Below are 23665 nucleotides of genomic sequence, written 5' to 3'. Positions count from 1 at the left end.
AATATATAATATATATGTGTATATATATATATATATATAAAAGTGCCCTACAATTGATTTTTTTTAAAAAAAATTATTAAATATAAAATATATTTTAAATATATATTAAATATGGGTGGGTCGGGTCGGGTTTGACGGGTTTGTAATTTTATGACCCAAACCCAACCCGACCCACTATAATAATTTTTTTGGTAACCCAACCCAACCCACCAAGCCTTAAAAACCGACCCAACCCTGTGGGTCGGGTCGGGTTGGGTCGGGTTTGGCGGGTCGGTGGGTTTTCTGCACACCCCTACTTCACACATTCAATTTTCATGTTTGGACAACGGACTATTTGCTGACTTTAATTAACATTCAAGTTCGCCCTACTCTTGAGGCAAGTCAGTGGTAGAGTCAGAAATTTATTTTTAAAAAGTTATATATATATATATATATATTTGTATGAAATATAATTTTTTTTTTTTTTGAGAGAGAGAGTTTTAACCTATGGCGTCCGCTCTTGATAATAGCTCTTTATTATCAGACCAAGACACCAATCAGTTTTTGGTGTAGGCGGGGATTGAACCCCAGATCTCTTATATATATTTATGGTAATGTTATTAATTCTGTTAAGATTCCGTTTCAATTTGTCCAAATTTTTTTTTTTTTTTTTTTTGCTAGGTAATTAAGGGGCATAGAACTCCCAAGTTCTAAAGTTACAAACTAATTGGGTGCCACTAGGCTACAAGGCCTAGTGACTTTCAATTTGTCCAATTAAACAAAATATTTGATACCGAATTATTTTATATAAATAACCTAAAATTATCAATTTAAAAAAGTGGGATATGGATATAAAATAATGAATTTAATTTAATTATATAAAATAATAGTCTAAATTTTTACTATTCATTCATTTTCTCTCACGGACCCACCACTGCCAAATCTTTTGATTCGTTTCTTTATTTTTCTTTCTAGTTTCTTTTTTTACTTTCTAGTTTCTTCTATCTCACATGTTTTGGTCTTTTCCTCCCCTATTTTCATCTTTCTCTTTAAGTCCCATCTATCACCAAATCCCAAACCTTATCACAACCGTATATTCAAAACCTCATCACAACCATATTCTCATATTCAGAAAGTCTAATACTCTTAGCTTGTCTCTCTTATCTCCCCCCTCTCTCTCTCTCTCTCTCTCTCTCTCTAAGCTTTGTTCAACTCCAAGGATGCCTCTTCGGGTCTACTACTCTGTGTAAATTTCTTCAAACTATCTCATCTTATCTTTTAATTTCTGTTTTCATCGTCAAGTTCATCTTCATCTTTTTTTTTTTTTTTTTTTTTCTTCATAAAATTAATAACATTGATTTATGGGTTGTATTTTATTTAAATAAAAATTATTTTTATTTTTATACAGGTATGGGGTAAGATGATAAGGTAATTTAAAATTTTTTAAATTATTTAGGATATTTAAAATTTTAAAAATAAAATAAAATTGTGGGAGCCAAGGCCTCCCTCGATCCTCAAGTGGCTCCGCCATTGAGGCAGTTGGGCAGTAAATCCAATATAAAAGAGGACAATACCCCAAGAACTTAAACATATACTTGCCCGTGAAAGAGAGAAGAAAATGTCACACTTCCTGCAATTTTTAGGGCCAAATGAAGAACCCTTGTTGCTGCATCCATTGGTTTTAAGCTTTTTGGCCTTCATTTTCATTCTCCTATTCAAATGGTCCTCCACTCTTCTAAACAACAACAAAAACTCACCACCTTCACCACCAAAGCTCCCAATCATCGGAAACCTTCACCAAATCGGCTTGCACCCTCACCACTCACTCCAAGACTTAGCTCAACTCTATGGCCCTCTAATGTTGCTTCAGTTCGGCAATGTACCAACCCTTGTTGTCTCGTCAGCTGATGCTGCCCAAGAGATCATGAAGACCCATGATGTCGTCTTTGCAAACCGGCCCAAAATAAGAATGTTTAAGAAACTATCATACAATTTCGAAGATGTTGCAATGGCACCATACGGTGAGTACTGGAGGCAAATGAAAAGCATATTAGTGTTACATCTTTTGAGTAACAAAAAGGTTCAGTCCTTTCGTGCAGTGAGAGAGGAAGAGCTATCTCTACTGATTGAGAAAATCAGACAGTCTTGTTCTTCTTCAGCTGTGAATTTAAGCGAAGCTTTTGCAGAGTTTACTAAGGATATTATATGTAGGGTGGCCTTGGGAAGGAAGTATGGTGAAGGGGAAGGGGAAAGTGGGAGGAATTTTAAGGAGCTTCTGGGGGAGGTAATGGAGTTGTTGGGTGTCATCAACGTGGGGGATTATATTCCATGGCTTGCATGGTTGAGCCGTGTCAATGGCTTAGATGCTAAAGCAGAAAAGGTAGCTAAACAACTTGATGATTTTCTAGAAGGAGTAATTGAAGAGCACATAAATGGTCAAAAGAAAGGGGATGATAACCATAATTTAGAAAATGAAGACCAGAAGGACTTTGTCGATGTATTACTTTGGGTTCAAAAGGAAAATGTGATCGGTTTCCCTGTTGAAAGAGTAAGCATTAAGGCTATAATTCAGGTAAGCAACTCTCTCTCTGTCTCTCTCTATGTGTGTGTGTGCGTGTGACTAAATTTCGTGTCAATGACACCACTTTGACTTAGATCCACCATAACACCACTTTTACATAAGCCTATAATAACAAAAATATAAGTACTTTATGGAAAAATAAAAGTTATGAAATTGTGTGGGTCTATACAGGTCAACTATTGAAGTGTTAAATATTATTAGCTAAGAATGGCCAATGAAGGGATCTTACTGAAAATATTAGATAGTCGTACTTTACTAAAAAAAATAAAAGAGACATCCTTGACTAAAAAAGTGTTTGTTTTGTTCAAGTAACTTAATTATGATATTTCACTCTCTTTCTCATGCATATTGACAACTTTCTTCAATATTAACCATCTGTTCTTATAGGATGTATTCACTGCTGGTACTGACACTACGTACTCAGTGTTAGAGTGGGCAATGACAGAGCTTTTAAGGCATCCAAAAACGATGAGGAAGATGCAAAATGAAGTGAGAGAGATCACTAGAAACAAAAAGGACATAAGAGAGGTTGATTTGGATAAAATGCATTATTTAACTGCAGTGATCAAAGAGACACTTCGCTTGCATCCTATTCTTCCACTGTTAACTCCTCGAGAATCATGTAGAGATGCCAAAATACAAGGTTATGATATTGCAGTGGGAACTCAAGTTTTTATCAATGTGTGGGCAATTGGAAGAGACCCTGGGCTATGGGACAATCCAGAGGAATTTCATCCAGAAAGGTTCTTGACTTCTTCTATAGACTTTAAAGGACATAATTTCCAATTCATTCCATTTGGAGCTGGTAGGAGGGGTTGCCCAGGAATATCCTTTTCCATAACCACAATTAAGCTTGTTTTGGCAAAGCTTTTGCACTACTTTGATTGGACATTGCCTGATGGGACAAGAGGAGTGGACTTAGACATGACTGAATCTATTGGTATGGTGATTCATAGAAAATTTCCTCTTGTTGCAGTTGCAATTCCATATGTTGCCTAGCATATATAGGCAATACATTTAGCATTTGAATAATCCTCTAAGTTCAATTTGGCTGGCAAGAATGTGTATGAATATGATTGTTCAGTTTGAATTTCTTTTTTTCATGCACTCCATTTTGATTGTAGAGAATGGAACTAATTTAAGATAAATAAAAGAGTCTAGTATAGATAAACAAGGAAAATAATGAAATTAACTAAAATGCAATACGGTTTTACATTAGAAACAAATTTTTAATTTACTTAAGCAATTACAGAAGCATTTATGCAGGGGAATGATGATATATATGCACAATTACATAGACAATTATGCAAGTAAATTTAAAGCAGATGCCTAGACGAATACCGAAAACTTTTTTTTTTATTTTTAGAATTCAATAATTGAGGTTTGAATCCTAACCATTTCCATTTCCATTGAAAATACTAGAATGTATTGACTAAATTAGAAGACTCTTGAATATTTAGAATATTTTAAAAAAAAAAAATTTGAGAAAATTTCAACTTATAGCGTCCGCTCCTAATGAGATTAAAACACAAATAAGTTTTTGGTATAGGTGGGGATTAAATATTAGATCTTTTATTCAACCATTATAGACTTTATTAATTGAGTTAACTGGAATTCATACGTTTAGAAGTTTGTGAAAGATGAATCATCAAACCCAAATATTAAAATTTAAACCCACACAAACCTTTTATTTTCAATTACATACTTCATTTTCAAAAACAAGTCTACAACTACAAGGGAGAAGTTGAAGGCAATCGTACTTTTTGAAGTTATTATATTATTAATTATTGCAACCAAAACGGCTAACTTATTTGATTCTAAATAAATAAACAGTTTATTTATTTAGAAAATTTTTCTTTGTATTTCTTTCGGCTAAATCCAATTTGGTTAAGTCTGCCACATGGAATCTCATTATATGCAAGTAAATTACATATTTTCAATTGCTCCATTTGGATTTGGATTTCTATAAATGAGTAACATGTTTCGTGAAATGGGTGAAAAAAAAAAAAAAAAAATTCAAGCACATGGAATCTCAGACCTTGTAAATTCAAGCACCAGTAATTTCTTGCTCAACATGGTATTTAACCTCTATAATTAAAAGACATCACTGTAACTCAAATAAAATCAAGTAAATTGGCTTTGAGTTTCAAAATATTTCAAAATCTCGTTACAGTTAAATTGAATATGTATAACGAGCTTCTCCACTTAACTTTTGATTTTTAAAATTGAAACAAACATTTCGCCAAGTTAGATAAATCAAGTCTAGATGCTTTGGGATATCAATTTGATTCAATTCTACCATATGCACAACCATATGATGGATCCCATATCATGTGAGTCAAAACAATATAATTGGTTTCTCTACTTAGACATTTTTTTTTTTTTCTTTTAGATAAATCTAGAAATTTTACCCTTTCAAAAAAAAAAAAAAATCTAGAAATTTTATTAATATAAGGAACCAAAGATACAACGGCATCTGGGAACTAACAGCATGCAGATAAGAAAAACAAAAACCAGAAGAAGAACACAGCACAGTACAGAGGATGTCAACAAACGCAAGACCAAAAATAAGACCATGGAAAAACATAATTTGGAAATTTTTAGTGCTGCCGTTAGGTGTTGATACTCTCTGCTCAGAAACCCACCGCCCCATCAAGGATCATAGGTTGTAGCCGGATCTTTTCAAAAGTAAAATTTGTTGCGATCATTCCATAGAGCCCATGTCGTGACAGCTCAGACTTTAAGTTAATATAACATAGTTAGGTCCAAACTCATAAGACTTAATCTTTTGGGTAAAGTGGTGTCCATATATATTATATTAATTCTTCATTTGGAGTCTACCCCAAGATGTTATCTCCCTAACAATTCCCTTCTTGGCATTAGATTTTAAAAGTTGAATAGGCATTACATGAGTTTGATGAAATCACATGAATTGATATTTCTAAATTTTAATGGACTTTAATTTTGCTATTTCTTATACCACGTTGAATCTCATAACAAGTGAGTCAATGTAATCGATTTTTCTACTTAGTTGAACAGACGTTATATGAGTATGATGAAATTATGTGAACAAATGCTTCTCAATTTTAATAGACTGTAATTTTGCTATTACTTATGCCATGTTGAATCTCATAACAAGTGAGTCATTTTTATTGATTTCTCCACTTAGTTGAATAGACGTTACATAAGTCTAATGAAATCATGTGAATAGATGCTTCTAAATTTTAATATATTTTCTTTTTCTATTTCATATGCCATGTTGAATCTTATAACAAGTGAGTCAATGTAACCGATTTTCTTTACTTAGTTGAATAGGCGTTACATTAGTTTGATGAGTTAGTGTAACTAATTTCCCCACTTAGTTGAATAGGTGTTACAGGAGTTTGATGAAATCATGTGAATAAATGCTTCTAAATTTTAATAGACTTTAATTTTGCTATTACTTATGCCACGTTGAATCTCATAATAAGTGGGTTTTTTTTTTTTTTTTTTTTTTTTTTTAAAGAGAGAGTTTCAACATATGGCGTTCACTCCTAATGATAACTTTTTATCATCAGACCAAGACATTAATTAGTTTTTGATGTATGCAATGATTGAACCCCAGATCTCTTATACAACCATCAAAGATTTTACCAGTTGAGTTAACTAGAACCCACCATAATAAGTGCATTAACTGATCTCTTCACTTAGTTAAATAAGTGTTACAAGAATATGATGAAATTACATGAATAGATACTTCTGAATCTTAAAATACTTTAATTTTGCTATTATTTATGTCACATTGAATTTTATAACAAGTGAGTCTGTAGTGTAACCGATTCCTCTACCAAGTTGAATAGGCACTACATGCGTTTGATGAGATTGCATACATTTGATTACATTCATGCATTATTTTCTTAGGCACTACATGCGTGAATAATTGCTTCTGAATTTTAAAAGACTTTAATATTTCTATTTCTTTTGCCACGTTGAATCTCATTACAATTGAGTCAAATTTATGTAAATAGTTTCTCCAACTGTCCATTTATTTCTAAAACTAAAACAAACTTTACATGAGTTAGATAGAATTACATAAAAATTATTCTTTCGAATTTCACTAAATTTCTATCATCAGTTTCATCTCCCGAGTTTTCTATATATACCTCATTAGTTTTATTATAAAATGCCAAATCCTAAAACTTGTTTAAAGTTTTTCCATTACTGATGCATAACGATCAAGAGGGTGAAAACAAGGTAAGATTGCCTAAGAAAGTTTTTTCATTTGTAGAAATTTATGGCATGGGAAAAAACCAGAGTTTGGAAGGATGCTATCATAGCTTGAAGCATCCAAGGAATCCTTCCCCGGCTGTCTCACGAGGTTAACACACTGTTATCCCATTTCTTAAGTCATAAGATTTATTATTTTAGATAGATATTGACAAGTTAATAAATTAATTAAGGTCCTTTTGGTTAAGCATTTTGAAATATATATACACACATATATATATATATATAATATTTTTAAAATTCAAAACTCTGTTTTGCAACAACTTCTCATAATTTTATTTTTATTTTTTATAAATGTGTTTTTTAAACTCAACACAATTTTCCAACAGTTTATACAAATGCAACCTTAATATAAGTAGACATTGATTCTCCCAACCAAAAAATAAATAATCTCACTTATCCTTAGCTTCAAACGCAACCTGGTCATCAGTTCATCACAGGCCAATACAAGACTCTCATTGGTCCCAAGAGGAGGCGATTTTCCAATTTTCACTTGGGTTTTGATCCTCGTTAAAGTCTGTAGAATCTTGATGTTGGGCATTATCTCGATCCAACTATTATATATTACATTATATTATTTTAGATTAATACCTTATTAATTGTACTGTTATTAAGAATAGCCCAACTGGCAGATGTAAAAGCCTGAACTTTTGGACCAGAAAGTTCATATGGTTGTTGTGTTGAACCATCTATTGCACTGATTACCTATGTTTTCTATTGCCAATTTTATTAGAAAATGTTTTCAACATGGTTAGGAATAGTTTGTTACCCCAGAAAACTTTACACATATGACATGACTGGCAATATTGTAGATGATTGAATCAGAAGAAACCAATTAGAACTACTAATATGATTATCCTGATACGATTTGCTTAGCCAATGCGCATCCGTGCACGGTCAGTGCTGTTGGAGATGGTGAACTGCATTTTCTCATGGTCTGCAGGGGAAGATATTGGAGTATGATGCAAGGCCCTCATTATGGAAGCTCTTTTTAGTGACCACTGACGGAATGCCTATGGAGTTGAGTTCTATACATGTCAAGTTCTGAGTACTTCTTGGAATTCATAGCATTAGGTTTCGGTCCTTGATGAAATCCCTAATGAGTGTAGGATCATACTCATAAAATGTAGAAGAAATTTGACGTGGAAACTAATTGGTGATTGACGACCAATGCAAAATTGTTGGGTTAAGATAGCTTGACTCCGGTTAATTAATTCAATTATCCAAGTTAATTAATAAGGTTTAATTGCATGTAAATCATGAAAGCATCAACAAATTACCAAAAATATTAAGTACAGCAGAAAATAAATTAGACACGGTGATTTGTTGATAAATGAGGAAAACCTAGCAAGGTAAAAACCCCACCGGGTAATTTTAAGATCACCACTTCGAAGAGTCTACTAATCAACAATCAAGCGGTTATAAGTATAAGGAATCTTACCAACTACCCTGGCCTATCCCGAAATACCAACCTATAGTTGAACTTTCGCTCCAATACCCAATTAGACTTGATCTTGTAGTAACCCTCTTTCCTTTGATGCACAAATCTCCAATTTGTAACTAACCCTTTGCATGGATCCCAGTTCATGACTAACTCCAACAACTTGAACAGATATTGTTGGCTACAAAATTCTTTACTTCATCAACAATAAAGATCAGGAATCACTTGGTTACGAAACCCTATGGCGTACAAACGCAGTAGCTTCACACAGAGAAAATAAGTCTTTTGATTTTTGTATCCGTGTGTGACGACCTTTAAAATAAACTTTATATATGTCTAGTATTGTGAAAAAAGAAATCACAAACAAATATACAAGACTATGCCGAATTTCAGATTTGGAAATTCTGAAATCGTAATTCTCGATAGATCGAGTTTCTGTCGATCTATCTATCAAGCTTCACATTAAGTCTCAATAGCAGACATCTGTCGAGCTATCTGTCGAGACTTAATGAACAGATTTTCTTCACTTGTTTCTTGAACCAATCTTCATGTCTTTAATACTTCACTTGAACATATTTCTTGAAGTACTAAACTCATCTTAGATATACCCAATTATAAATAAAATACATTTTGTCAAAAGATTAGTCAATTACAATAAATTATAACCCTGACAAAAATCATACTCATAACATGAATGTACCAATCGAAGTTCTATCAACTACGGTAGTGCGTGTATTGGGACCAATTGCATTTCTTTATGGCAAGTATTACCACGTTAATTTTAAGGTGAATAAACAACCTTATTTGTCTACTTGGGGACAATGAATAATTAAATTACAAGATTTGGACTTTTGAATTGACATTAGTTGGTTTTTTTCCTGTTAAGGTGTGGATAATTGGCATTGGAAAGTGTTTCTTTGAATGAATTTTTTACTCATATATTCTAAGCACTTTCAAATATGCAATTTCTGTATGCTTGTGCACATTCTTTTCTAGGTATCTATTTGCAAGAAAAAGAAATTAAAAAAGTGATTATTAAATATAGAGATAGAGAAGCAACAACTTAAATCCAATACTTTCAAAACTAAACAAAGTAAACCCAGAGTAAAATTATGTAATCCTATTTAATTGCCATTTACTATTATAAATTAAAAAAGAAGAAGAAGAAGATATATATATATATATATATATATATATATATATGAGAGAGAGAGAGAGAGAGAGGGTTGGTACATAATGATAAGCCTCGGAGTGAGTGATGAGGGTGCAAGCTGAGTTGGTGAAGGATTCCGATAATTGGGAGCTTTGGTGGTGAGGTTTTTTTTTTTTTTTTTTTTTTTTTTCGGAAGAGTAGAGGTCCATTTGTATAGGAGAATGAAGATGACATGAAAATGGTGGGAATTAAAAGTCAGTAAATGGTGATTTGTCCACGCATGAAAATTGTGTTCATTCATCAACAAGAAAAAAAAAAAAAACAAAAGACATGAAAATTTTGTCAAGCGTATTGTAATCATGAAGATGACTTGGCGTTTGTGAGTTGTCGTGTGGGTTTAGGAAACTCTGACATTTGCACCAACAAGCTATGAACGCACCTCCAATCCAAATAACGTACGTATTATGCATGCTAGCCAAATTAGGCAAAAAGACAGAAAGGTCAAGATGTGATCCATCCCATCAAATTGAATTACTGAACTCTACTAGAACTTAATGATTGTATCTGATTGATATTCCTGGTTTTCTGCAAGTTATATCTTTTGCCCATGCTATGTTGTTTTTTTATATAGTAATGCACAGTTAAGTGCTAATCTAGCTAGCTACTCTTTCCTGACGTTGAATCTTTTGCTCTTTGGAGTTGCAGATAGTCATAGACGTGAGTAATTTTGCTTCATTCCGATTCTTGATTGTATTGAGGAACATAATTATATTATATTCATTTGTTTTGTTTCACTTGAAATTGATTTTTGGAAAATATTCTCCCTACTTGTAAGTATTTGGTTTGATTGAAAATGCTGGTTAGCGTAAGGATGTTTCATAAAATATTTCCAGTCCAAATCTTTGACGCCTCTTTCACTCACTCGAAGAGCACAAGAGAGCATAACATGAGTTGGTATCCATGTAGTGAATTTCACAATCATGAGCATAAGTAGCTATATATTCATTGAACAATGGAGGCCATGCCCTCGAGTCAGTGTATGAACTCCTATTCCTATTTATATATATGCATGTGAAATTCTGGTATCTGGCCCAAGAAATTTCTTCTTGCCCCCCAAGCATAATCCACGACACATCACCATATGTAATTTCATATTTTTTAGGCTAAATAGCTCATTGCAGTACTTCGGCATCAGTACTGATATTTCACAGATGTGCATAACAGAGGGAGAGAGCTAAAACTTGAAACCAAGACTCAGCTGACAAAAAATTGAAAGAAAGTGATCATGGGTTTAGTGGAGGGCATGTGGGGTTAGGTGGGGTTGAAAGGACTTAGGAGAGTTGGACATTTATCATTATCATTAAATGTTAAAAGTTTGCACCCCTAAAAGAAAATGGCACCATAAATCAAGTGCAAACTAATAGCTAACCAATAAAAAAAATTGCAAACTAATAACTAAAGGATTAAAAAAAAAAAAAAAAAAAAAAAAGAAGAATTAGGACAATCATATACATAAATGATAAATCATGTAGACATTTACATTACGTATTTCAAATTTCAAATATATAAATATAAATATCCAAATAATAATATAATACCTAAATGATAAAATATTATATAAGATAAATATAAAAATAAAATAAATAATAATATAAATTATAAGAGCGCGTTTTGGATCCTTGGCCCAACGTATGATTAGATCCGAGCCCAATAAGCTCAATACAATGAATTTATAGATAGTGGGTTGGAAAACTAGACTCTAATGAATGGGATAATAGTTAGAATGGATTTTAAAAGATAATTAAGCAGAAATGGACTGGAGTTATCTAAGTAAATTTGTCCTTGGCACAGTCCGAGGAGGTCTGTTCTAGAATATATTGATTGAAAATTGTTACAGCTATGGTTCAAGCTATTACAGTGCTTTCTCTTACAAATTTCTGATCCCACCTCCATGGAGGGTTTCTCATGTTATATAGTTCCCTTTGAACGATCTTGGTCCTACACTTGTTGATCATCTAAGCCACTACTTGAGTGTTTGTCCCATCGAACACCCCATCAGGCCCTTTGTGAGTTGGGATAGCCAAGGTAATACTATTCAGGGGTCTTCTCCATATTAATGTAGCCAGAAAGTTAGCTACAGAGCATTTAATGCGGTAGCAACAGCCTTTCCTTAGATATTTCCGGGATCCCATCCCTCTTGTACGTTCATAATGCACGTCCCTATCAGTAGAACTTCCTTGAAGGTTACTTTGAACGATAGGATATACATTTGGTCTATGCTTCACTGATCTGAGAAGTTACTCCTCCTCGGACAACCTCCCCCAATCCTTCCATTTGCCACATACTCATGGGACTCTAAGCTTAACACCCTCATTACTGTTTATTCGTCCTCAAACCAACCAACATCCTAGGCCAAGGCCCAAAACCTAATATATAATTTTGGGCCCTTATCCCTACATAAATCTAATTGAACTTAATTTTTAAATATTTTCAAGTTAAATTATGTTAAATTTAGCACTTTGCTTATATAGGTATTCCCTTTTTGGTAATTTACACCTCAAATAGCAATTTTAATAAGTGCTAGATGAACATTCTGATTATTGAGACAACACTTTTTAACTATCAAATAATTTAGTTTTTTTAAAAGAAAAAGGTTTGGCTCCATTCATCAATAGAAGGATGACATGTGTTCTGTCATGTGCTATACACATGACACACTTGGTGGGTTGAGTTAAGTGAAACATCAAAGTTGCACATAACAAGAATAAATGTCATCTCATATTAATGGTTAGAGCCAAATTTTGTCCTTTTCAAAAAGCTCATTTTCATTAAGCGAATATTAAAACCACCACTTTTTCAAAATGCTTAATTTCAAAAAGGGTTTGCCGAACTCACCCTTCAATTATAAAATAAAAATGACACGTCCACGAGGCCACAACACGCTACTCAATGGAATTATATTTTATAGAAATACTATGTCTATAATATTTTTACATCAATTTCATAACAAATCTTAGGTGACAGACGATGCTACCTGTTACTAATTCTAATCTAAACCCAACAATAAAATTACGTTTTTGCCACCAATAACTGCATAACACCTAAGAATTGTTGTGAATACATTTAGATTAAAAAGAATGTTGAATTCCATTTTGATAAATAACTAAATTGCAATGTATTAAGAAATTATTATTTTATATATATTTTTTTCATTTGTTGATCCTTTGTTAAATTAAATGAATGCTAATTTGGATTGTAATGAAATAAATTGGTTCATAATTCAGCCCCCCTCAATTGAAGTTTTATCTCCATCCCTGGTCGTCATTATCCACCGACCACCAATTCCACCACCCCCAAACGCAACCTCTCTCTCTCTCTCTCTCTCTCTCTCTCTCTCTCTCTCTCTCTCTCTCTCTCTCTCTCTCTCTCTCTCCTTTTTTTTGTTTATTAACATATTTTTTTAAATTATTTCTTAGATTTTTTTGAGTTGGAATGTAAAGATTTTTTTTTATTAAGTATTTGTTTGGAGCTAAAAAGATATGGGAAAGTAAAAAAATATGTTTTTTGGAACATTTTTAAGAATGCAACTAAATACTTGAAAATATTTGTAGGTAAAAAAAAATTTAGACTAAAATGACACAAAATTTTATATTAGAAACTTAATTTACTTCTAAAAAAACAGAATCATCTATGTAGGGAAATTATCATGTATGAACATAACATGCAGGCCTTGATGAAATCCCTAATGACTTTAGTCTAGTGACATGCTAATAACATGTAAAAGAAATTTATTAGTGTCCTCCTTCAATGAATTTTACTCAAGGTACTAACAACTTTCAAATATGAATTTATGTATGCTTGTGCATATTCTTTTCTAAGTATTTACTTGCAAGAGAAATAAATTAAGAAAGTGATTGTTAAATAAAGAGATAGAGAGAAGCAACGAATAGAAAGCCTAAAATAATAATAAGAAGAAGAAGAAGAAGGGATTCAAGGGAGTTAGCAGCAACTGACTACGGGGTTATATTAATTTGTTGCATTTTGAAAGTCTAAAACTTAAATGGTTACTTTGAAACTTCATGTTTTAATTTTTTACCATTCCTAGAGTGTAGGATTTTAAGTGAAAATTTTTTCTCTAAAATTTTTTTTGTGAGTACAAAAAAGTGTGATAATGTATAGAAGATTATTACAGTTAATTGCATTTTATCTCTTAAACTACCGCGTCAATCTAAATCTCCCCCTAATCTATTAAAGTGAGTAATATTCCTCTTGATTGATTGGTAATATACAATATAATTTTCTCCATTTCATTGAATTCAAAAATTTCTATGATTTTTTTTTTTTTTCCTGAAAATTGTAGTTGTTCACACGAAAATTCCAATTAAACCTCTCATAATAAAAACACAAAATCTCATGTTTGAAAATCAAACAATTGAATATGTTTCACAAATGTATTTTTGTATTGATGAATTTCTAGGTACAATTCTCTATATTTAGATTTTAATACAATAGAATAATCATTTGATTTGATTTCCTTGAAAAAGTCTTCAATTCAAGTATTACATCAATGTAGTCTTGACTCGAACACAATTTTACCTCCACTTGGATTGAAAATTGGATTAAAAGGTCTTTGGAACAAAATTGCAATAAATCTTTAGTTGTGTGTTTGTTAGGGATTTCTCGTTCTTTGCATTCTATGTATTCTTTGAATGTTCTTCACCTTTAAAGATTTATAGTGAAAGTTCCTCAAAGCTTTAGAGCTTAAACCTGATGAAGCTTTGATTGATTAGACTTCTTGAAGTTTCTAGAGGTTTTGAAGCTTGATTCCAATAAAACTTTGAGACTTGGAATGATAATTTGGATGAATGTTTTTTGAATGTTATTTGTCTTAGAAGATTTGTAGTGGAAGTTTTTCGGTACTTTGGAAGCTTGAATTCGTAAAGCTCAATTAATTTGTAGTCTCTTGGAGTTTCTTGAGGCTTTCAAATTTGATTTCAGTAAACTTTGAGATCTAGGGTGATGACTTGAATGATTTTACTTCGAATGTTCTTCGTAATCGAAGGTTGAACTTCTTAGAGGCTTTGGAGTTTGGGGTCCACTTGGTTAGGCGTTTTGGGAGATTAAAAGAGTGTTTCTAAAACCCAAAACCCTATTTTGCATCCACAACTCCTCATAGTTTTTTTATAAACGCTCATTTTAAAATCAAAATATAGTTTTCCAACAACTTATACAAACACACCCTGATTTCGATAGAGTTTCGAGACTTTTGAATGTCTAAATGTGTTTCATAAGACTGAGGAAGTATAATGATACATGATTGATTATGAGTGGTGACATGCATCATAATTTAAATGGAGAGACTTTATATCTTCAAAAAAAAAAATGGAGAGACTTTATGTCTTGTTTTCTAAGAGAAACATGACATTTTTTAATTAGCCAAAGCATTTCTAATACGTGATAGTATTTAATTTGACTGTTTGTATCATTTTAAATTAAAATATTTACATGTGTTGATGTGTGATTGTTTCTTAGGTATTCTTTTATAATTTCTATTTAGTGATACTTGAAATATTTTCATTGGTCTCTGAATATTTGAAAAATTAGATATTAGCAAAATTTAAACCCAATCCTTTAAAAGTTACTTTTACATATTAAAAAGTAATAACAATTAAATAAGTTTAATTTCAAATAAAAAATATTGTCAGTAATATTCAAACTTGAAAAAGGTCAAATATGTATGAGTCATTTCAATGGCCTATCATCAACTTGTTTATAAAGTGCTCTTCTAAAAATAAAAATAAACGTTGTTTGTAAAATAGTTGTACTTTTAATTCATGATTTGATCACAAAACTAAAATCATGATTCCATCCTTAATTTAAATGAAATTTTAAAGATGTCAATCAATATGTTTATAGATATATTTGAAGGGGAAAAAGCTGCTCCACAATCCACTCTACTCACAGTGTGTTTTATAGCTGAAAACGTAATTTGAAGTCACAAATTTTGAATTTGAAAATGTGACTTGAAGGATAGTATTTGTTGCACAGAGTGCCCTAGCAATGAATAGTTTTGATTTATGAATAGTCTCATTGATGTATATAAAAATTTGTGAGATTGCATCAACGACGCTAAGGCAAAACCCTATTATATGGTTTATCTCTTCATATGTATTTCAGGGAGCAATTTTAATAAACTCTCTCTTGCAGTGGGAAGTATTCCATTGTCTGTGAAATCAAGAATCAGAATGAAGCAAAACTACTCACGTCTATCTGCAGCTCCAGAGGGCAAAAGATTCAATGTATAGAAAGAGTAGCTGGCTGGATTAACGGTGTGTAACTACATAAGAAAAACAACATTTGTGGCCAAAAAAATGTACTTAAAGAAAGGAGGGTCCACCATATGATAAGCCCATTAATCAGATATAATCATTAATTTCTAGTAGAGTTCAATTTGAGATGGATCACATCTTGATCTGATAGTTTATTTAATTTAAAATTTTAAACGTTTCTTGTCCTTTTTGTTAGTGCTTATATCATAGTTGGAGTTGCCTAAGCCCGCACGACAACTCTCAAATACAAAGTCATCTTCATTATAAACTTAATACCATTTTCATATTTATTTTTAGATGAACACGATTTTCATGCTTGGATAAAGCACCATTTACTGACTTTTATTCACATTCAAGTTCTCACTACGTACGCTTGAGGCGTTAGGGCAGTGTATACATCCAATATAAAAAGAGGACATTAATACCAAGGGAATCGCAAGAACTTAAACATATAGAAAAGAGAGAAGAAAATGTCACACTTCCTTCAATTTCTAGGGCCAAATGTAACATCCTTCTTGCTGCATCCCATTGTTTTAGCAATCTTGGCCTTTATCTTCATTCTCCTATTCAAATGGTCCTCCACACTTCCAAACAACAACAAAAATTCACCACCCTCACCACCAAAGCTCCCAATCATCGGAAACCTTCACCAACTCGGCATGTACCCTCACCACTCACTCCGAGACTTAGCTCAACTCTATGGCCCCCTAATGCTGCTAAAGTTAGGCAATGTACCAACCCTTGTTGTCTCGTCCGCCGATGCTGCCCGAGAGATCATGAAGACCAATGATGTCATATTTGCAAATCGGCCAAAAACAAGAATGTTTGGGAAACTAACATACGATTACAAAGATGTGGCATTGGCACCTTACGGTGAGTACTGGAGGCAAACGAAAAGCATACTTGTGCTACATCTTTTGAGCAATAAAAGGGTTCAGTCTTTTCGTGCTGTGAGAGGGGAGGAAATTTCTCTACTAATTGAGAAAATCAAACAGTCCTATTCTTCTTCAAGTGTGAATTTAAGCGAAATGTTTGCAAAGCTTACTAACGATATAATATGTAGGGTTGCCTTGGGAAGGAAGTATGGTGAAGGGGAAAGTGGAAGGAAGTTTAAGGAGCTTATAGGGGAGATGATGGAGTTGTTGGGTGTTAATAATATGGGGGATTATATTCCATGGCTTGCATGGGTGAACCGTGTCAATGGCTTGGATGCTAAAGCAGAACGGGTGGCTAAACAGTTTGATGATTTTTTGGAAGGAGTAATTGAAGAGCACATTAATCATAAAAATAAAGGGAGTGACGACCATAGTCTAAAAAATGAAGACCAAAAGGACTTTGTGGATGTATTGCTTTGGGTTCAGAAGGAAAACATGATCGGTTTCCCTATTGATCATAGAGTATGCATTAAGGCTCTAATCCTGGTAAGCATCTCTCTCTCTCTCTCTCTCTCTCTCTCTCTCTATATATATATATATATATTTGGGTTTATATAGTTAGATGTCCAAAAGAAAAAAAAAAGATAGCCTTGACTACAAAAGGCTTTGTTTTGTTCAAGTAGCATATGCTATTTCACACTGTTTCTCATACATATTGAAAACTTTCTTCAATATTAACCGTATGTTATTATAGGATGCATTTAGTGCTGGCACTGACACTACGTACTCAGTGTTAGAGTGGGCAATGACAGAGCTTTTAAGGCATCCCAAAATGATGAAGAAGATGCAGGATGAAGTGAGAGCGATCACTGGCAACAAAAAAGACATAACATTGGATGATTTGGATGAAATGCATTACTTAAATGCAGTGATCAAAGAGACTCTTCGCTTGCATCCTATTCTTCCACTGTTAGTTCCACGAGAATCAAGTAGAGAGGCCAAAATACAAAGTTATGATATTGCAGCAGGAACTCAAGTTTTTATCAATGTGTGGGCAATTGGAAGAGACCCTGGGTTATGGGACAATCCAGAGGAATTTCATCCAGAAAGGTTCTTGAATTCTTCTATAGACTTTAAAGGACATGATTTCCAATTGATCCCATTTGGAGCTGGTAGGAGAAGTTGCCCCGGAATTTCTTTTGCCATAACCAACATTAAGCTTGTTTTGGCAAAGTTTGTGAATTACTTTGATTGGACATTGCCTAATGGGGCAAGAGGAGAGGATTTGGACATGACTGAATCTATTGGTTTAGCCATTCATAAAAAATTTCCTCTTATTGCAGTTGCAACTCCATATGTTGCCTAGTATATATAGGCAATACAGTTAGCATTTGAATAATCCTTTAAGTTCAATGTATTTGAATAATCCTCTATGTTCAACATATATAGCAACAATGTATAATCGTTCAGTTTGAAGTTCTCTTTTCTCTCATTTCATTTTGATTGGTGAGAATAGAACTTTAATATAAATAAAAGAGTATTGTGACCTATTCAACAATGTATAATTGTTCAGTTTGAAGTTCTCTTTTCTCTCATTTCATTTTGATTGGTGAGAATAGAACTTTAATATAAATAAAAGAGTATTGTGACCTATTAAGTATTAACAAGGAACATCGTAATATTATATGTATTTGTTTCACCTAAAATTATTTTCCAAAAAATATTTTTCCCAATTGCAAGTATTTAGTTTGATTAAAAATTTCTAGTTAAACCTAAAAATATTTTTAGGTTGACAGCAAAATGTGGGATATTTTGGCATAAAATATTTTACACCCCTATTTTTAGTACAAAATTTTCATACCTCATTCATTCACTTGAAGAGCACAAGGGAGTGTAATATGATTTGGTATCCATGTAGTGAATTTCATAATCGCACCGCCACTATCCACCAACTGCCACCCCAAACGCAGCCTCTCTCTCTCTCTCTCACTGCGGATCTCAACCCAATTACCCCCAAATCAACCATTGTTTCACAACCACCCCCAAATCTCAAACTCTATTTCATGACCACTATTACACCAAACAGATTTGTGTTTCATGACCATCTATCTCTCTCTCTCTCTCTCTCTCTCTCTCTCTCTCTCCATTACTTTGTTTTTTATGTCTGTCTTCACTTTTCCTTTTTTTTTTTTTATGAAAATTAACGTAACTTTTTTTATATTATTTTTTGGATTTCTTTTGTTTTGGGTTGGAATGTAAAAAAAAAAAAAAAAAAAAAAAAAAAAATTATATTATATTATGTATTTGTTAGAGGGCTGATAAAATATGAAAAAGTAGATAATATGTTAATATTTTCACCTAAAAATACTTTACAATTAGAAAATATTTTCAAATAAAACAAACACAAACAAAGTCCATCAAAGTTTTTTTTTTAGAGAGAGAGAGTTTCATGAGGAAGAAGTTTAGAATTCATCAGAAATAATAAAACCTCAATATTGTTGAATATAAATTGTTAATTTTTTTTTTTTTATACATATTGCAAGACTATTTTTGGTTCCAAAAACTTTTTTTTTTTTTTTTTTCAAATACCATAATATGACTCTATTTTGACTAACAAACCATTAAAAACACATAACATCAAGGAAATAAAATCATATATTTCTAAAATTAAGAAAATTACATAAAAATTCAAAAATAAAAAAATAATCAAATAAACCCCCATATTTTGTCCTACATCATATATATATATATGAAGCAAATAAACAAATAAATTATTGCTATTATTCAGTTAGCTAGATCCAACCCTTACACATGAGTAGGCCAAGGATTTTAGACTCAAAAAGCAAGTACAAAGATAAGAAATTTTTCATTCATAAAGGCACAAACAGATGCCCAAATACCCACTACACACACATTCAAGACTTCATTTAGTTTTGGGGAAATATTTGTTTCGCACACTTTTTAGCACATATCTTTACACACATGAAAATTGTATTAAAATCGTGACTTCAAATTATAATATCAATGCAATTTTTTTCAGAAGTGTATAAAAGTATATGCAACAAGATGTATGTAATAAAAATTACTCTATCTCATATCTTAAGCCCCATTATTTCTAGGAAATGTTCTTTCAAGCGAGGCCTGGGGGACCATCCTAGCCGCCATCTCTTTGCCAACTCACCAATTAATGTCGCTAGTTTTTTGTTTTTTTTTTTTTTAATCAAAAGTCAAAATTCTGAATTGTTGTAAGTACTAGAAAATCAATAACCTATTAATTTGTTTACAAAGTTTTTGCAATTGTTTTAAATCTTCCAGTTGCTATTATAACTACTAGATGAACATTTTCAACCACAAATGATGTAAACCCCGTCAAGAATAACAAGACCCAACAACGAAAGGAAACCCAAGATCGTTCTATGGACAGATTCAAATGGGAGACATCGACCCGTTGTTTATGACAAACAAGAATCTCAGTATAAGGAAGATGCCACAAACGGTGGTGGAAACTCCGTTTGATAAGTCGAGATGAACGCCATGGGAATTCCCGGTAAGTTCGAGTAGTTCTTCAAAGAACTAAAGAGAATAAACCTCACAAGTTTTATCAATAATGTCTGAAAAACGTTTACAGACTTAGATGACTATTTAAGGGCTCCTTAAAACTTGACAGACAAGAAAATATATTCTAAAATAACCCCTAATTGATACCTAACCATATTAGGAATAAAGTTTGACCTAAAAAGCATTAAATGCACCTAAAAACAAGGAAATAAATCACCTAAACCTAGAATAACATTTTTTACATAGACCCAAAATATTTCATGCCAATTCTTAGCCTTGACCGGATCCTTCTAGAACTTGAATCAAGGTGACGATTTTTTGTTGCCCACATGGATCATGCTCAATGGGCCTCCACGAGTTTGCTTAAGCCCATAACTCTTGGATGAGTCCTTTGAGTACATCCTTGAACTTCTTTGCTTGTGCTCTCGTAACCGGCCCAATTGGTACTTGAACGAGATCCATTGATGCGGTGCCTTGATCTCCATCATTCCCCTCCTCTTGAAAAGGATTTGCCCTCAAATAATCACCTACATCAAAAGGACTCAAATCAGTAACATTAAAAGTGGCACTTATATCATACTTACCAAGTAAATCTAGCTTGTAAGCATTGTCATTGATACGCTCGAGGACTTGGAAGGGACCATCTGAGAATCTTTATTTTCTCATATGCAGCCAAACCCAATCTCCGGGTTCAAAAACCAATTTGCGACGTCCCTTGTTGGCTTGTGTGGCATATTGCTCCGTTCTTCGCTCAATGTTGAGTCTTGCTTTCTCATGAATCTGCTTCACAAAGTCAGCTTTCTTTTCCCTTCTAAATTAACGTGCTCCGTCAAAGGTAAAAGAGATAAATCCAATGGAGTTAAAGCATTAAACCCATACACAATTTCAAATGGCGAAAATTTGGTAGCAGAATGAACAACTCTATTATATGCAAACTCAACATGTGGTAAACATTCTTCCCATGTTTTGATGTTCTCTCTAATGATTGCCCTCAATAGAGTAGACAAAGTCCTATTTACTACTTCAGTTTGACCTTCAGTTTGTGGATGACAAGTAGTGGAAAACAATAGCTTAGTACCTAGCTTACACCACAAAGTCTTCCAAAAATAACTCAAGAACTTAGCATCTCTATCCGAAACAATTGTCCTAGGCATGCCATGTAATCTCACAATCTCTCTAAAGAACAAATCAGCAACATGTGAAGCGTCACCCGTTTTGTGACATGGAATAAAATGTGCCATTTTAGAAAATCTATCCACGACCACAAAAATTGAATCTCTTCCACGTTTAGTCCTAAGCAATCCTAACACAAAAGCCATTGAAATATCAATCCAAGGCTCACTAGAAATTGGTAAAGGAGTATACAAACCGTTGGGCTGCACTTTGGATTTAGCTTGCCTACATGTGACACATTTACCACAAATCCGTTCGACATCTCATTTCATGTGAGGCTAATAGAAGTGTTCCTGCAAAATAGCTAAAGTCTTTGCAACTCCAAAATGTCTCATTAATCCCCCACCATGTGATTCCTGCACTAATAACTCCCTTATAGAACAATTAGGCACGCATAGCTTATTTTCTCGAAATAGGAATCCATCAAGCTTAAAGAACTTACCAGAGGCGATTTTCTCACAAGCTCGATATTCCTCACAAAATTCGTGGTCTTTAGCATATAATTCTTTAATGTGTTCAAAACCAAGCAATTTTGCATCAAGTGTGGAAAGTAAGGCATACCTGCAAGAAAGTGCATCGGTGACTATATTCTCCTTATCTTGCTTGTACCGAATGACATATGAAAATGTCTCTATGAACTCCACCCATCGTGCATGCCTCTTGTTTAGCTTGTGTTGGCCCTTCAAGTGTTTCAAGGACTTATGATCAGTGTGAATCACGAACTCCTTAGGCCATAGGTAGTGCTGCCACGTCTCTAAAGCCCGAACCAATGCATACAACTCCTTGTCATAAGTTGGGTAGTTTAAGGCTGCCCCGCTGAGTTTCTCGCTGAAGTAAGCAATTGGTTGTCCTTCTTGCATAAGAACGGCTCCTATATCAATACCTAAAGCATCACATTCAATTTCAAACGTTTTAGAAAAGTTGGACAAAGACAACAAAGGTTCATTAGTCAGCTTCTCTTTGATTAATTGAAATGCCTTCTCTTGTTCTTCTCCCCACCGAAATCCAACGTTCTTCTTGATCACTTTAGTAAGCGGTGCGGCTAAGCTACTGAAGTCCTTCACGAACCGCCGGTAGAAACTAGCAAGTCCATGAAAACTACAAACATTACCTACACTTGTGGGACTCGGCCAATCTTGGATTGCATGTACCTTCTCTTCATCAACCTGTATACCTTGTGCACTAACAACAAATCCCAAAAATACAAGCTTATCGGTGAAAAACGTGCACTTCTTTAAATTAGCAAACAACCTTTCTTTCCTTAGCACATCTAAAACGGATTTCAAATGTACTACATGATCGTCTATGTTTTTGCTATAAATGAGTATATCATCAAAATAGACAACAACAAATCTACCTATAAATGCATGCAAAACATGGTTCATAAGTCTCATAAAGGTGCTCGAAGCATTAGTCAAACCAAAAGGCATAACTAACCATTCATACAAACCATATTTTGTTTTAAAGGCGGTTTTCCATTCATCTCCTTCTTTTATCCTAATTTGATGATAACTATTTTTTAAATCAATCTTAGAAAATACGCAAGAACCATGCAGCTCATCTAACATATCATCTAAGCGTGGGATAGGATGACGATACTTTACCGTTATGTTGTTGATGGCTCGGCAATCAACGCACATTCTCCACGTCCCATCCTTCTTAGGTACAAGTAAGACCGGAACCACACATGGGCTCATGCTCTCCCTCATGTGCCCTTTCTCCAACAATTCACTTACCTGCCGTTAAACCTCCTTTGTCTCCTCAGGATTGTTCCTATAAGCTGGTCGGTTTGGAATGGTTGCACCGAGAACAAAATCAATTTGATGTTCAATCCCTCGGTTTGGAGGTAACCCATGTGGTGTTTCCTCGGGGAAGATATCCTCATACTCCTGCAAAAGAGAAATAATAGAAATAGGTAAAGCAAGGTCAAGTTCGTTAGTGTTTAAAAGTGCCTCTTTGTACAAAAGTACAATCATCGGCTTATTTGAAAACATTGCTTGCTTGATCTCACTCACTTTTGCATAGAAATTTTTTTGTTTTCTCTCTGATTTTCTCTCAAGGGCCGAACTTTGATTTTCTTTTTCTCCCTTATTTTTCTCAGCCTCTCTCTGATTTTCACTCTTTTTCTTTTGCTCACTCTCTTTTTTTTGATCACTCTCCTTTTGTAATCTTACTTGATCCTCGTATACTTGCTGCGGTGTCAATGGTACAAGAGTGATTGATCATTGATTAAGTACAAAAGAGTACTTGTTCGTAAAGCCATCATGCTTCACTTGCCTATCGAACTGCCATGGACGCCCTAGCAATAAG

General features: G+C 33.4%; 2 protein-coding genes across 2 annotated transcripts; both read left to right on the top strand.

Moving 5' to 3' along the window:
• The first annotated feature begins 1062 nt into the window (after positions 1-1062).
• On the top strand, positions 1063-3667 carry LOC126702289 (cytochrome P450 736A117-like). Its single transcript, XM_050400956.1, has 3 exons — positions 1063-1225; positions 1388-2551; positions 2948-3667. The coding sequence occupies exons 2-3, from the start codon at positions 1598-1600 to the stop codon at positions 3557-3559; spliced, it is 1566 nt and encodes a 521-aa protein (XP_050256913.1). The 5' UTR covers positions 1063-1225; positions 1388-1597; the 3' UTR covers positions 3560-3667.
• Positions 3668-16197: 12530 nt separating this feature from the next.
• On the top strand, positions 16198-18189 carry LOC126702290 (cytochrome P450 736A117-like). Its single transcript, XM_050400957.1, has 2 exons — positions 16198-17170; positions 17379-18189. The coding sequence occupies exons 1-2, from the start codon at positions 16220-16222 to the stop codon at positions 17988-17990; spliced, it is 1563 nt and encodes a 520-aa protein (XP_050256914.1). The 5' UTR covers positions 16198-16219; the 3' UTR covers positions 17991-18189.
• The last annotated feature ends 5476 nt before the right edge of the window (positions 18190-23665 follow it).

This window comes from Quercus robur, chromosome 10 (assembly GCF_932294415.1).
Source record: "Quercus robur chromosome 10, dhQueRobu3.1, whole genome shotgun sequence".
NCBI classification, from domain to species: Eukaryota; Viridiplantae; Streptophyta; class Magnoliopsida; order Fagales; family Fagaceae; genus Quercus; species Quercus robur.
Note: the sequence above shows the minus strand (reverse complement) of the source record. Positions and strands in the feature narration are given on the sequence as shown.

What these genes read in the sequence shown, in the direction of transcription:
- LOC126702290 (XM_050400957.1), top strand. Translation starts at nt 16,220, where the DNA reads ATGTCACACTTCCTTCAATTTCTAGGGCCAAATGTAACATCCTTCTTG. An exon ending in GCATTAAGGCTCTAATCCTG is followed by an intron (nt 17,171 to 17,378) that starts GTAAGCATCTCT and finishes ATGTTATTATAG; the next exon opens with GATGCATTTAGTGCTGGCAC.
- LOC126702289 (XM_050400956.1), top strand. Translation starts at nt 1,598, where the DNA reads ATGTCACACTTCCTGCAATTTTTAGGGCCAAATGAAGAACCCTTGTTG. An exon ending in GCATTAAGGCTATAATTCAG is followed by an intron (nt 2,552 to 2,947) that starts GTAAGCAACTCT and finishes CTGTTCTTATAG; the next exon opens with GATGTATTCACTGCTGGTAC.